This window comes from Aethalodelphis obliquidens, unplaced genomic scaffold (genome assembly GCF_003676395.1).
Source record: "Aethalodelphis obliquidens isolate GAN/ISIS:26980383/991018 unplaced genomic scaffold, ASM367639v1 scaffold29, whole genome shotgun sequence".
In the NCBI taxonomy this organism is placed as follows: Eukaryota; Metazoa; Chordata; class Mammalia; order Artiodactyla; family Delphinidae; genus Aethalodelphis; species Aethalodelphis obliquidens.
The window spans coordinates 6,118,069-6,135,030 of record NW_020837973.1 but is presented as its reverse complement, the minus strand read 5'-3'; the positions used below and the strand labels follow the sequence as shown (position 1 = coordinate 6,135,030).

The 16,962-nt window shown below is 40.3% G+C and overlaps 1 protein-coding gene across 1 annotated transcript in view; it reads right to left on the bottom strand.

Moving 5' to 3' along the window:
* The window catches only part of ADCY2 (adenylate cyclase 2), a 434,307-nt gene that overhangs the window by 209,878 nt on the left and 207,467 nt on the right, over window positions 1-16,962 (bottom strand). The window contains exon 4 of the mRNA XM_027125298.1: window positions 12,982-13,131. Within this exon, the coding sequence (XP_026981099.1) occupies window positions 12,982-13,131 (150 nt within the window). The remainder of the gene's footprint in view (window positions 1-12,981; window positions 13,132-16,962) is intronic.

Genomic DNA, 16,962 nt, shown 5'->3' with positions numbered 1-16,962 from the left:
TTTTTGTTCCCTTTCATGGTTTCCATGTTGTTACTATTTGCCTATTTACAAAAAACTCTTTTTCATTGTTTCTATTTGGGTTCAAAACTTTCCAGTAGCTATTAGAACACGAGCCAGCATACACATGAGCCAGCTGTGATTATTTGTAACTGTAATCCAGGAACTGAGTTGCCTTTCTAGAAAAATCAATCAATTCCTCTGCCCATCCCTTCCTGAGAATGATTCAATGATTCAGAATAAAGAAAGACATGTTGGGAAAACTATGTAATATAATACAGCAGAAACTATTAATAGCTTAAAATGTACTGCCAGAGATGCCACAGTAAGCATGTAAGACAACATCGGTTTCCATCTTGAGTAAAGAAAGTCTTGACCAAACAAACTGCTCCGCATTTTTGGCTCCCCTTTCCTGCTACACATGTCAAAGGAGCCGTCAAAACTCATAGCATGCCCTTCCTCACCTCCCGTTCAATTTAACCCCTCTGCCCGGCGACCGCCATGCTGCCAAGACCATTGGTCACTTCTTCACGCTCTGCCCTCTGCGACTCAGCATTTGACTAAGTTGACTGCTATCCCCCTAAACCTCCTTTTTTGGCTTCTACTGAACCACACTTTCTGGCTTTTCTCTCATGTAATGGGTGATCTTTCTCAGTGAATGGCTAACTCTTTACCCTCTATCTCTTTTCAAATATTGGTACGCTTTAGGGGTTTGGCCTGGGTCATTTTTGTCTTTTCTAACCCTAATCTCTCCCTGGGGGTTCTCATTTCATCCTTTGAATACGAACTATATGCTGATGTCTTCCAAATTTACATTTTCAGCTCCCGATTTCATTTACAACTGCCAGCTAGGTATCTCCTCTGGGACACACAATAGGTATCTCAAACTTAACTGTTCAAAACTCAACTCGTGATTTCTACTCCACCCCCTGATAAGTATTGTTCCCAAAGACTTTGATATCTAAGAAGTGGCACACCAACCATGATCCAGTTGCTGGAATTCAAACTTAGGCATCTCTCTTGATTATTTTCTTTTCTTCTCACCCAACATTTAATCCAACAGTAATCCCTACTGGTTTCATTTCAAAATAGGTCCTGAATCTGTCCACTCTGACGCAAGCTGCTCTTAGCTCAGGTCTGGACTACTGCCATAGCTTGTAATGGGTCACCCTGCTAACCCTCCTTCCTCCTCCAATCCATCAAAAAGATACATGCACGCTTATGTTCACAGCAGCACTATTCACAATGGCTAAGGCATGGAAGCAACCTAAATGCCCATAGACAGGTGAATAGATAAAGAAGATGTGGTACATGTATACAGTGGAATACTACTCAGCCATAAAAAAGAATGAAATAATGCCATTTTCAGCAACACAGATGGACCTAGCGATTATCAAACTAAGTGAAATAAGTCAGAGAAAGACAAATATATGCTATCACTTATATGTGGAATCTAAAAGATGATACAAATGAACTTATTTACAAAACAGAAACAGACTCACAGACATAGCAAACAGACTGTGGTTGCCAAGGGGGAGGTGGTGGGGGTGAGGGATGGATTGGGAGTTTGGGATTAGCAGATGCAAACTATTATATATAGGATGGATAAACAAGGTCCTACTGTATAGCACAGGGAACTATGTTCAATATCCTGTGATAAACCATCATGGGAAAGAATATAGAAAAAGAATGTATATATATGTATAACTGAATCACTTTGCTGTACAGCAGAAATTAACACAACATTGTAAATCAACTATATTTCAAAAAATAAAAATAAAAAGAATGTTAGCCAGTTCACATCACTGTCTTATTTAAAACCCTTCGGTGACTTCCCACTCCACGTATAATAAACTCCCAAGTCCTTAACACACCTTGTGAGGCCCAGTGTGGGGTCTGGTATCTGACTGCTGTCTCCTTCCCTCTTCTCTTCTCATTCCCAATGATCCCACTGACCTTTATGCTCCTCAAACAGGCCAATCAGGGTCCTAAGTCTAGACCTTTGTAGGCCCACTCCTTCTGCTGAGAGCATTTCTCATCACGTCATCATAGGGCTGCATATTCCTGTGATTCATGTTGCAACTCAACTGTCACATCCCCAGAGAAGCCCCCCTGACTGGCCTCTCCAATGCACTACTCTACCTACCCCACTAAGCTTTGTCACATTATCTTTTTGTATCTTCTCATGAAAATTCTGCCTTCTGACAGTTATGGTCTGTCTCCTGCCATTCAAAGGTAAGCCCAAAGACAACAGGGGCCTTTAGTCTTCTACTAAGATACTACTCTATTCCCTGGGTTAATCCCCTGGCACATAACAGATAATCGAAGAAAAAACTGTGAAATAGAAGTTTAGATACATAAGAGGGACTTCCATAGTCTTCATAATCCTGTATTTAATAGAAGAATATATGTAAAAACCCTATTTTAATTTAGTAGTTTATGCACAGGTTTATATGCACGTAATTACCTCTAATATTCCTCATATTTCATTCCTGAGTGTATCATAAAGTCCTACATTCTTTCACATTTATGGAAAACACAGGTTTGGGGGAGGAATTTTCACATCCAAAAACATACATATATTAAATGGCCAATAACAGACCAAAGGATTCTTCTTGAGAAGCACAAGAACAAAATTTCCTAAAACTCTGAGGATACTCAGACAACTTAAAAAGGGAAAACTCCAAAGAATAACACCTTCTGAAAATATATGTGCATTAACAAAATTCTAAAGCTCCTAACTCATAGTTTTCAATTTGTTATAAACATTGGGGAGTGCCTTGATTCAGCAGGCACAGCCCTAATGCGATGGGAGGTGTTTTTATCTGTGACTATGCTTATGGCGATAGACTCTTAAACACAAATTCAATAACTTTAACATTTTGAAATCAGCCCCATGCTGGTGAGCCCAAAATGCCTTTTTTCCCCATTAACAGGTACGCTGGACTATCTCTGACTACGTTTTCAGGAAGAAAACTATGATTGCAATCACAGAAGATCTGACATTTGACTGATTTTGGAGTAGGGCACACATTTTCTCCTGTGTGTGACAAATACCAGAAGAATGGTTACTGCAGCCAGAAGGACTGATTCTGGAACTCTTTTTTATTGGGTTTGTTTTACTCATATCAAATGATGTTGAACTTACTTGAGTCTTTCCATTACATTATCCTTTTCCTATTATACAATCTTGCAAGCATCAAACTACTGCGTCACAGGCTATAAAAAATAAGCTGTCTCCAAGAAAAACTGAAAACTTTCAGAAGCCAAAAATATCAAAACCGGATGCTCTCCTGAGGGTGCATCTTCTGTTTTTTGTTTGTTTGTTTGTTTTTGTTGTTGTTCTTGTGTGTGTGTGTGCTTCTCTAGTATTATCAACAAACATTAGCTTGGGATAAACTGGAGCAATATAAATGTTCCCCAGGTGTTTCTCCAATAGGACAGGTGAGTGGCTTCCTCACAATGGACATTAGATTGGGGTTTTGCTCAAGGGTCTTCCAGGGAGGAAACCTCTGGAGGTTTTATTTTACCATTTAGCTTTTCTCCTGTCATGATATAAATAGGCATTTGCATACATTGCTTGATTAATTATTGTAACCATACTTTTTTTTTCCTTTAGAACAGGATGTCTAACTTTTTAAAGAATAAACACTGATGCTATTTTCAGCTCCTATTACTAATCTCCTGAAGTGATGCTCTTCATTAGGCATCAAGATTTGACATTGTTTCCAATGGTCTTCCTCCTCTTTCCCCTTGATCTTTGATCTACAGCTGTTGATTCCTCCTTAAAGGAGCCAGAGTACACATTCACAGCATGGCCTTCATTGTAGTCTTTGAAAATATGTAGTGTTCTCATCCATTCTAACTAAAGAACTCATCAGAAAATATTGCGGGCTTGATGATTTGAGGGTTACTCATATATTTTTTCTGGAATTGATTTTCATTTCCCATTTATAAGCTCCTATAAGCATCATGGCATAAACTGTAACATCCCAAAATATCTTGCCCTGGTATTTCTCAATGATACATAATATCTGATTTTTGAGAGAATTTAAGCAATCAATAGTATACAATGCCATGAAAACTCTTAAAGCAATTCTCTTTTTTTAAATTTTATTTTATTTTAACATCTTTATTGGAGTATAATTGCTTTACAATGGTGTGTTAGTTTCTGCTTTATAACAAAGTGAATCAGTTATACATATACATATGTTCCCATATCTCTTCCCTCTTGAGTCTCCCTCCCTCCCACCCTCCCTATCCCACCCCTCAAGATGGTCACAAAGCACCGCTGATATCCCTGTGCTATGCAGCTGATATCCCTGTGCTATGCAGCTGCTTCCCACTAGCGATCTACCTTACATTTGGTAGTGTATATATGTCCATGCCTTCTTTAACTTCATTTTGATGCATTTGAATGGCAAACACTGGGAAGAGAACTCGCAGAAATCTCAACTCTTCATTTTTTCAACTTCCAAGCAAAACATAAGTGTTATCTTCTACATCATTCGATCTTTCACTAGTGAGTGGTGAGAAAAAGTGGTGACTTACATAAACTATGTCCTTTCCATCGAGGGACTGATACCAAGAGAAAAAATTGTAATTCATCACTTAATGAAATGGAAACAAGTGGCCACCAAGAATGATACACGTTATGACTCCATCAAGGAAGAGATACCAAAGAAAAAAAACAAAACAAGTGATTATTAAATAAAACAGAAAAAAAGTGGATGGGGTGGGAGAAAAGTTTAACTCATAACCTTTGAGGTTGCAAGTTGGGGTCAGCCTATCTGAACCAAACTGTATGTACCGTGTGATGTTTTGTGTTTCTCATCTTCTGCTGTCTCTGCTGGCTGCACGATCCTACCCAAAGCTCATGGAATAACATTTATACTGAAATTTGCTGCTTTCATTCTTCAGGAACTGCAGTGCGAAAGTCTCACTCTCTTGAACTCTTCTTGGGCTCTCAATGCCCAATTAGGTTTTTATCAAGAGGCATTGCTTGATTTGCATTTCTCTAATGATTAATGATGTTGAGCATTCTTTCATGTGTTTGTTGGCAATCTGCATCTCTTCTTTGGAGAACCGCCTATTTAGGTCTTCTGCCCATTTCTGGATTGGGTTGTTTGTTTTTTGATATTGAGCTGCATGAGCTGCTTGTGTATTTTGGAGATTAATCCTTTGTCAGTTGCTTCATTTGCAAATATTTTCTCCCATTCTGAGGGTTGTCTTTGGGTCTCGTTTATGGTTTCCTTCGCTGTGCAAAAGCTTTTAAGTTTCATTAGGTCCCATTTGTTTATTTTTGTTTTTATTTCCATTTCTCTAGGAGGTGGGTCAAAAAGGATCTTGCTGTGATTTATGTCATAGAATGTTCTGCCTATGTTTTCCTCTAAGAGTTTGTTAGTGTCTGGCCTTACATTTAGGTCTTTAATCCATTTTGAGTTTGTTTTTGTGTATGGTGTTAGGGAGTGTTCTAATTTCATTCTTGTACATGTAGCTGTCCAGTTTTCTGAGCACCACTTATTGAAGAGGCTGTCTTTTCTCCACTGTATATTCTTGCCTCCTTTATCAAAGCTAAGGTGACCACATGTGCATGGGTTTATCTCTGGGCTTTCTATCCTGTTCCATTGATCTATATTTCTGTTTTTGTGCCAGTACCATACTGTCTTGATTACTGTAGCTTTGTAGTATAGTCTGAAGTCAGCGAGCCTGATTCCTCCAGCTCCGTTTTCCTTTCTCAAGATATCCTTGGGTATTTGGGGTCTTTTGTGTTTCCAAACAAATTGTGAAAATTTTTTTTCTAGTTCTGTGAAAAATACCAGTGGTAGTTTGATAAGGATTGCATTGAATCTGTAGATTGCTTTGGGTAGTATAGTCATTTTCACAATGTTGATTCTTCCAATCCAAGAACATGGTATATCTCTCCATCTATTTGTATCATCTTTAATTTCTTTAATCAGTGTCTTATAATTTTCTGCATACAGGTCTTTTGTCTCCTTAGGTAGGTTTATTCCTAGATATTTTATTCTTTTTGTTGCAGTGGTAAATGGGAGTGTTTCCTTAATTTCACTTTCAGATTTTTCAACATTAGTGTATAGGAATGCAAAAGATTTCTGTGCATTAATTTTGTATCCTGCTACTTTACCAAATTCATTGATTAGCTCTAGTAGTTTTCTGGTAGCATCTTTAGGACTCTCTATGTATAGTATCATGTCATCTGCAAACAGTGACAGCTTTAATTCTTCTTTTCCAATTTGGATTCCTTTTATTTCTTTTTCTTCTCTGATTGCTGTGGCTAAAACTTCCAAAACTATGTTGAATAAGAGTGGTGAGAGTGGGCAACCTTGTCTTGTTCCTGATCTTACTGGAAATGGTTTCAGTTTCTCAGCATTGAGGATGATGTTGGCTGTGGGTTTGTCATATATGGCCTTTATTATGTTGAGGAAAGTTCCCTCTATGCCTACTTTCTGGAGGGTTTTTATCATAAATGGGTGCTGATCATTAGAGAAATGCAAATCAAAACTACAATGAGATATCATCTCACACTGGTCAGAATGGCCATCATCAAAAAATCTACAAACGATAAATGCTGGAGAGGGTGTGGAGAAAAGGGAGCCCTCTTGTACTGTTAGTGGGAATATAAATTGATACAGCCACTATGGAGAACAGTATAGAGGTTCCTTAAAAAACTACAAATAGAACTACCATATGACCCAGCAATCCCACCACTGGGCGTATACCCTGAGAAACCCATAATTCAAAAAGAGTCATGTACCAAAATGTTCATTGCAGCTCTATTTACAACAGCCAGGACATGGAAGCAACCTAAGTGTCCATCGACAAATGAATGGATAAAGAAGATGTGGCACATATATACAATGGAATATTACTCAGCCATTTAAAGGAATGAAACTGAGTTATTTATAGTGAGGTGGATGGACCTAGAGACCGTCATAAGAGTGAAGTAAGTCAGAAAGAGAAAAACAAATACCATATGCTAACACATATATATGGAATCAAAAAAAAAGAAAAAAGTGGTCAGAAGAACCTAGCGGCAAGACAGGAATAAAGATGCAGACGTACTAGAGAATGGACTTGAGGATACGGGGAGTGGGAAGGGTAAGCTGTGACAAAGTGAGAGAGTGGCATGGACATATATACACTACCAAACGTAAAATAGATAGCTAGTGGGAAGCAGCCACATAACACAGGGAGATCAGCTCGGTGCTTTGTGACCACCTAGAGTGGTGGGATAGGGAGGGTGGAAGGGAGGGAGATGCAAGAGGGAAGAGATATGTGGACATATGTATATGTATAACTGATTCACTATGTTATAAAGCAGAAACTAACACACCATTGTAAAGTAATTATACTCCAATAAAGATGTTAAAAAAAAAAAAGAGGCATTGCTGTGAGATGCTTCACTCTGGACTCCATGTACCAACTCAGATGCAGACAGACAACTGGGGGAAATGCAGCGTCATGCCGTGTGAGCAGCAATGTCTATTCTGCTTGTGAAAAGTAGACTTCCGAACGTGGTGAGATGGGACTGGTAAGAGTGTTGGCAAGACTCCCCATGTGTTCTAGCAGACAAAGCAGAACATTTCTCTGTCCAATCTGTTTGCTTCAAGGAAGAAGGGAACTTATTATGGAGGGCATTCAGGAGATGGCACAGCCGGCATCAATCACTACCCGCCCCCCCTCGCTCCGCCTCAGCACGGTCAATGGCTTGGCCAGGGTGGCAGCTGATTTCTGTTGCTTAAGTTAGTGTGTTAAGTCATGAGAGTTCAATGCAAGACCAGCTACTGATTACTTTCTTAACAGGATACCCTTCTGGATGCTGGAAAGACTGTTTCTTAAATGTGGCAAGAGATCAAGTAGAAGAACTTCCATCAGAGGAAAAGAAGTTAGGAAATTTGACCAAGGTCACACTGAAAGATGACGTACGTAACCAGGATTCAGCTCAGGTGGCCTCCAGGGTCCACCACAGAATGGAAACCAAGCCACAGACAGATTTAACACTGCGGCTTCTTGAGGAAATGATCTTTCATGTAACTTCCTAACATTCTCATGGACAATATGTCCTTATCAGGGCAATGCATTACCTAAGGATAAGCCAGGTAAATGTTTGCTATTGTCTTATGCTTTCTTATGTATCTAGTAATAGTAATAACACAGTTAACTAAAAAAAGTCCTTTATGGCTGGGAAAAATCTCTATCCTCAGAGATCACTCCAAACAACCTAGGCAGAACCAACATGAGAGGCAGAAATAACAACACTTACTAGCTGAGTGACCTTGGACAAGTAACTTGACAATTACTTTGTTTGTTTTAAGTGGGAAAAAGGACTTAAGTCATAGAGTTGATATATAAGTTAAGAAGACAGGGTAGTAGTCTGAATAATGAACCTGGAAAGATGACCCTGTTCTAATCCCTGGAACCTGTATGTTACCTTACATGGCAAACCCAGAACTCTGCAGATGTAATTAAATTAAGGACCTCGAGATGGGGAGATTTTCCTGGATTATCCTTATGGGAGGCAGGAGGGTTAGTGAGAGAGAAGCAAGAAGATGCAAGGGCAGAATCAGAGATTAGACAGGAGGGTTGGAGAGACAGACAGAGAGATCAGAAAATTCTATGCTGCTGAATTTGAGGATGGAAGAAGGGGTTAGGACCCAAGGAATGCAGGCAGGCTCTAGAAGCTTGAAAAGGGAAGTAAACAGATTCTCCCCTCAAAGCCTACAGAAGGAGCCCGCCCTGTCAATACCCTGACCAAACTCACGAGACTGATTTTGGACTTCTGGTCTCCAGAACTGTACCATAGTGAATCTGTTCTGTTTTAAGCCACTGCATTTGTGGTCATCTGCTACAACAGCAACAGGAAACTGATAAAACGGTATATGTAAAAGAACTGAATAGACAACCTGGCACGTTATGAGGACTCAGAGAAATATCTGTTCCTTCTTTCTCCTTTTCCCTCATGAAAAGGGACCAAATTTTAGCATCCCAAATCTACAGCAACTCCATTTACACTCTACCTCGCATCATAAATGATTCATGCAATACATTCGGTAGTGCCCTAATATTACCTGCTATCATATTAGGATAAACATGGGTACATTTATTATCTACCCAACCATGGACACAAAAGGACCACTTATTTGCTCCATTGAAATCTGAAGAGAAGAAACACACTTTTGCCCGAGAGACCGGAAGCCTACTGGTTCACTAACGGCCCCCATGGTGGGCTACAGATCCAGGAATAACATGGGGTCCACACCTCACTTGACTAGTATTCTCCCTCCACTGAAACACATATTGTGTCATATTCAATCCACAGGATGGCTCCAGAGGAAGGTAGACCATATAAAGGTTCTTTGAATTACATTACTTTCAAACAAAGACAACATATAAATTGAAGAGTGTTTATTTTCTTTCTATAAAAAAAGCAAATCCGGTTTGCAGTCCTACAGAGGCAACATTTATTTCAACTGCCCAGGCAGTTAAGAGAAAGGGCTCCTGTTTTGCTCTGAATCCAGCTCTCATCAATTCTTGAGAGTCTATTACACACTCCAAGGAGAAACACCTGCTTGATAAAGAGCCTCTATGGCACTGACATGGTGCACAAGAAATGGCTTTTACTGCACGATGTGAAACTTAAGACAAAAGTCAAAACTCACCATTTTCAGGCCCCAAAGGTGGCCTCAAGGCTAATGCGATGCATTAGTTTTCCCAGTTAGTAAAAAATATATATATATGATTTTTAGTGTTTATCCATGAGGGCACTTTTAGGGCAAGAATACAACTCTGAGAAAATCTCTGCTAACATTTTTCATTCCCTTCTCTCTCCAAATCTTATACCACAAATACTACTTTATTCAAACATGATTTTTAATCTCAAGAAATTCATCTCATTTGCATCTAGGAAAAATAGCACAAAATTTGAAGAAAAGAAAGTACAGAGTTGAGCAATTTTGAAAAGATTTCAGAATCCCTAGCCACTTCCCAGTAATATCAACTATTTGTAGACCCCAGGGCGGTTGCAGAAGGGACAGCTTCCTGGGCTCACAGGACATTTGCCTTCCTCCCCAAGGATTAAGGACGACAGGGGGCTGAAGCTGTGAAAGAGGCCCAGTAACTATGCAAGACGGCAGCCCTCAGTCTCTGGGAGTGTCAACTCACTCTGCGGCAACTGCAGATATAACATTAAAATGGATGGTACAGATTTTAACCAAATGGTGGCTGAAACAAATCAGCTTGTAGCTGCTCAGCACACACCCCTACCCTGAATGAAGCCCGTTGAAGGACACTATTGTTTGTCCTAGTGACTGTGGATAAAGCAAAAATGGTTTGTGGTATATTCAATATCTCGTAATAACCTACAATGGAAAAGAATCTGAAAAAGTATTACATATATATATCTGAATCTTTGCTGTACATCTGTACATCTGAAACACCTATATATATAGATATATAGGGATATGGATATATAGAGAACATGAATAGAATATATATATAATATATAACATACATATAACATATATAGGTATCTATATATATATATATAAATATAGCTATAAATATCTGAATCACTTTTCTGTACATCAGAAACTAACACAACATTGTAAATCAACTATACTTCAATAATTTTTTTTTAAACTGGTTTGTGGTAACGGGTAGAGAGGAAGTGGCATGTGGAATCCTTGCCCCTTAATTTGGTTTGTGGCCACACCAGGCCTTATGGTCTCTGAGATTGCTCCTCTGTGTGAAGGATACCTAGATTGCCACTGGCCAATTTTTATTTTTTTCCTTAAATCTGTACGATCACACCTTACTGATTTTATTAACTATGGAAAATTTTCATTCCCATTTAATTACACGCTGGTCTGAAAAAAAAAACTATAAACATTTATTCTATTCTAGAAACATATTTTCCAAAATCCGAACAGGAAAACTACTACATTACAGGCCCAAGACCCTGAGAGCTGACTCCCAAGTTTGGTAGCAAAATACATGTGTGGTGTCCAATTATATTTTATTAAATATCTTTAGTATAAGTTCTTTGTCTTCAAAGTGTCCCTTTTCTCTTTCCTTATTTTAAAAAGGATCATTGGCTCCTTTTCATCAACTTGTAAGTGGACGCCCTTATAATACCTAGCACGATGGTCCCATAAAGTCTGTAGCACGAGGTATGCCTCACTGGTCTAGTTCTGGAGCCAAGGACGGTCAAAGCATGGCCCTTCCTGACCACTTGGATGACGCCTGGTCCTGGTTGCTCAAGGTCTCTTCAGGGCAGGAAGCAGTGCAGACCAGGTCAGCAGTCTGACTTACCACTCTGTCAAATCTGTACTATAAACATTAGGTTATATAAACCCTCAACTTGGAATTTCAGGTCTTCCTGACCTTGGTGCAAGTGATGGAAAAGAAAGTTAAATATGACTGCCAGGACCAACCTGATCCAGTCACTGCTGTTTGAAAAAGGACACCATCTCTCCCAAAACATCTGACCTCTGTAGAGGGAACAATTGTGAACACTAAGTGCTGTGTGTTGAATCTATGGACTTTTCTAGAACCCAGATTTGAACTATTACTGAACATGGATAAATGTACAGTATATGAAGATATACCAGTTAACAGACCCATGTCAACAAATGTCTATTTCTCTTAATGTGGAACACAGAGTTTGATATACATAGGGACCAAATAATTAAACATTAATATCTGAATACTTTTGCTACACATGTTGTAACACAAAATTTTTTAAAAAAAACAAACTGGGAGATTTGCTAATACCAGTGGGAAAGCAATATTTACAGCCACATCGCAGTACCTTGAATCATGCCTGCCACAAACTAGATGCTCAGTCAATATTTGTTGAATGACAAACAGACCTCCCTGTTTTCAAAAAGGAATCCAATTACTATTCATAGGTCCATACACAAATAAAAGTCTAGTGTCAATATTTAAAGGATTTTTTTTGCTCACCACCATAATACATTTTGATGAACTTATATAAAATGGACTAACTCGATACAACTTAACAAATAATAATAACACATCTTCTATGTGCCAAATACTGATGAATGTGCTCAGAGAGGGGTTCACAGAGAGGCATGCCAACCATCACCTTTATAAATGGAAACTGGGTTCCTGTGGAAATACACAAACCCAAGTGAAAAAAAAAAACAACAAAACTATTCATATGGATATTCCACCATGACCTGAAGTTAAGCATGTCAAGATCAGGACCCCTTCCTGGCTTCCTCTCCAAAGCATATCTGCTTCACCAGCTTGCCACCATCCTGGATGAGACCACATGGGTCCTAGATGGCTTTGCTTCCCACATCTCCTACTATCTCCACTTCCTATTTTTGCAGTGCTTCATCAGAGCCTATGTATTTCCCTGATGTATGTTCCCATGCATCACCCACATCGAACACTGCAGGACAGCCCTCGACACTATAACAACTAGTTCCCTCCCAGACCTTCCCTCCCAACTCCAATCACCTCCCTCAAGGATGAGCTCGATCACCCCAGCCCACTTCATCATTTCGTCCCATCCCACCACAGGTGGAAAACAGGCCCTATACGAAGTGCTATTGACGACACAGGCAGATTTCAGGTGGGGCACACTCTTGCCACAGAGAAATATGCTTTCACCCAAAATGAGTGTCTTAATAAAGTGTCACTGTAATAATAATCATTATCATTATTATTTGAATGGTGGTTGATGTGGCTGTCAGCACGTGGGTGATCCTGGGGTTGCTGGGTCTGAGTCTGACGATGCCATCTCTGCTTGTTGGTTCATGATTCAATCTACCCAGCACACCTCCTGAGGCTGGGCAGGCAGGGCAACCAGATAGCTACTCTGGTTTCCTTCTGATGCCCGTGAGCAGATGAACTGCACACTCGACATTAGCAGTGACAACATCATTTCAACAATGTCTCAAATAACGTGGACGTAAGATTGAACATGCATTTTACCTGCTGACGCTTTTCAAATTCCAACTTGATCCGGGACTTGATGCAATTGCAAGTGTCCTGATACGTCTGCTGCAGAGCGAGTTCCATGAGGTGCTTATGGTACGCCCCGGCCAGGTTCCCGCAGATGAAGATGATCACGTTGGCCAGGATCTGAGGACACAAAGAGCCACTCAATAGGGCGACTGTTTATCATTCTAGAACAGAACAACAACGCAATGCACGTGAGCAGCAGTCTTCAAAGAGATGACTCTGCCTGAGGTTAATTTTATTTCTGTTCCTGAACACACATTTTTATTTACTTAACAGAAAAGGATTCCACCCCCTTCTTGGATCCGTGCCCTCTGACAGGTCACTTTGCTGCCCCTCCCTTGTCTCTGGGCTCAGCCATGTGACTCGCTACAGCTAATGCAATGTGGGTGGGAGTAATCGAGTGCCAGATCCAGCCCAGGTTTAGAAGGCCTGGTGTGTTCTGGGTGACACTCTTGTGTCTCATCAGGAAAAGACTAGCCCACTGGTCCCGGGAAGATGAGAAACTCATGGAACAGAGACACTCAGCCAACCCATAGTCCACTATCGAGGCCACTGGGATTTCATGGTTGTCATACAGCATTACTGTGGTACTCGATGATACAGGCTGTATTCACTGAACCTGGAGAAGTTATATTCCCCATTATTTACTGTTTATATAGGAATAGAGGAACCTTTCAAACCATGTAGCTTGTTGCTCTATTCATGATAAAAACCGTTCATGTTCACAAAAATTTGTGGTGGGAGGGGAGAGAAAAATATATAAAGAAAAACTACAAAGAACCTATAATTGTCCTGCCCACGAAGAACTTGGTGCCATATTTTCTTTTGTCAAGACCGTTACCTTGTTCCAAAGGAACCAAGTTCATTCTGAATGCAGAGTTTTGCTTTGCTTTTTAAATTTAACATTTAATCTGATTTTTTTCAGATCATGAAAATTCTGTAGAAACAGGATTTTGAATGCTTAGATAATATTCAGTTCTATGACTATATCATAACTTAGTTATGTCTATACTATCTTTATGAATATTCTTTATTAATAAAGAATACTTTATTACTTACTTTATTAATATTCTTTGCGTTTGCTTTACGCTACAGTGGTCAACCTCGTGTCTAAAGCTTTGGCCTCATATTTAATCATTTCTCAGGCTCAATTAGTAAAAGACACTGAGTGGAAAGCCTTGAATATTTTAAAGTTCTTGATACATATGGCAAAATCGCTCCGAGAAAATGTTCCACTGATACTCTCACCACCAGTGTATGACCATGGTCTTTTCAAGGCCCACTATTAACACAGAGCAAGTGGTACAAACTAAATAAAACTGAGGATCATGTGTTCAGGGCTAGACCTGCACGGGTCTGGCAGGGCATGCACGGTCACACCTGCAGAAAATGTCCCTCCGCTCTCACCCCCCTCCACATGACCTTTCCTCTCACCAAACGGGCACTCATCCCTTCAACAACAAAGGCAGAGCGTCTGTGTCCAAAAGCTCTGTGCTCCTTGCTAAGGGTCTCCCACTGACACAGGTCAGCTTAACACATCAGTCAACTGACACGGGCAGCATGCATGCCAGGACTCAAACACTCTCGGGGGAATTTTTATTCCTAAGCTTTCAAGGTTCCCATGACAGGACTTCACAGAGAACCATGCCATCCTCCCTCTGCAGAGTGTAGTACTCCCGATGATTAAAATATTAGCTCTGTGCATTGCTGAGTGCGTGCGTGTGTGTGACATGCATCTGTGTGTGATTTGCATATGATACATGCATGATACGTGTGTACGTAATATGCATGTAAGATTTCTGTGATGTGTATGGTGTGTGTGATTTGTATATGTGATATATCCACGTGACACGTGTCTCTCTCTGAGTGATTCATGCATGATGTATGTATGTGTTACACATGTGTACCTGGTATGTGTTATGTGAATGATATGTGTAATGGATGTGTGCATGTCGTATGTAATTTATATATGGGATAAACGTGTGGTTTGGGGTAGTGTGTGTGGTGTGTGTACATCATGTGCACACGTGACACATGCATGTGCTCTGTGTGTGCCTCAGCACAGAACAGGGGAGCAGTGTGCTCGTCTTCGGTGTTGCTCCCAAGCATTTCTAGTTGCACAGGCTCTATTCCTTCCCACTGCCGTCCTTTCCCACATCACCCCTGTGGATGTCAGTCCTTCGAGGATGTGGGAAAGCCCGTGAACTTCCTGGCTTCCTGCCTGAGCACAGGTCATTTCAGAGCCGGGCCCAGGGGTACACTGTTAATTTAGTCCTGTCATGCTTTGCTTCTGCAAAATGACCATCTGCTTCGCTAAAGATTCTTCAGACCTTGACATTGCTGAGTTTGCTCTGAAGAACAGTGACCCAAAGAATGCAGGAACCAGAAGTGCCAACACAAACCAGACTGCCCGGAATTAGAAAGCACCAACTCTTTCCTTATTAGGTGCAGGTGAAATAATAATAAAAATAACTGTGATTATCTATGAGAGCTTCTTCTTTTTCTCCTTAAAAATGCCTTCAAACAAAGACGCAAACATTTTAGGAACTCAGTTCCTCCAAAATAAGAACCAAATGTAAGCAAGGGAACTGAATAAAGCCATCCCCTGTCCCCTGGCCTCCCTCAGCAGGGAGTACAAAAGGGGCATCTCTATTACAACACTGCCTGCCTGACCCAGTGCCCTGGCAACTTTGCAATGTCATGGGATGGAAGGAAAAGCCTTCTTTCGCTTACTCATTCATCCATTCATCCATTTGGTCAATGGATGCTGCATTGCTTCCAACAACATGTAATTCGAACCCTCCCTGGCTATAGATAATTAGAAAGAATGCATTTATAGATTTTTATTTGGATATGTAAAGGAAATGCTTAAGAAATAAACAGCTAAGAGTTTTAATGCCGAGTTGTTATGGTCTTTCTCTTCTGGTGGAAAATTTAATCAAATTACAAGCATTTTTCTGATCCCTGCTTTCATCCTAAAATACCACAGTCTCAGGTTAATAGAATTAGTCCTGGTATTTTAGCAACTACACATATTTACATATGTGATTGATATCCTAAAGCATTTTTCCGTCAAAAGGGCGCATTCATATAATGACTCTATAAAACCTAGGGCACAAGGAAGTGATGCGGTTAAGGTTTTCTTTTCAAAAAAAGCATCACAGCATTTTACTTCCTAGAAGACTGTTTAACACACAATAAAACACACAATAAAAAATCCGATTTCCGCAACGTTGGATTTATTTTATAGCATCATACTGTCTTGATGTCTTCTTTTATCTCATGGCTTCGTTTAGCTACTCTCACATCTGTCAGAAAATAGGAGAAGAAACTTAGCTTCCCAAGAGATGTCTTGGAAGAAAATAAATTGTTTAAGGTAATAACAGCAGCCAAGGTTCACCATGAAGTTTCACATTAGGCCTTAAGATCAAGCTTGACCCACGATCCAGAATCTGTGCAAACCGGACTCTGCCCAGGTGTCACAGAAGCCTGGTTGTCTCCACCACTTTCCATTTCCCCAACTTCACTTGATGTGAGGGTGGGGAGATTGGTCAACACTTGTCAGTGATTCTCAGGAGATGCATAAATAATCAGTCCTGTGCTGGTGGGAAGGCCGGTACCCACCAGCAAACTCTGATTCTGCTTCTTTCACAGCCATCACCTTGCCTTTCCAAACACACCTTGTTTCATCCTTGCAAGAGTCCAGAAAGTAAAACAGCCAGGAAGATGGACATTTTTGTTACTTCATTTTATAGGCAAAGAAACAAAAGTCTACAAAATTAAGAGACTGGAGGGCAGGGCTCCACCAGGCTCCCAGGATTACCCCATACCCACCCACATGGCCCTGATCCACATGGGCCAGGGCTCATTCATCTAGCACAGTCCCACCCTCTACTTGGGCGTGGGGAGAGTATTTCTGAAGAATTTCTAAAGAGACATGTGTAAGCTTTG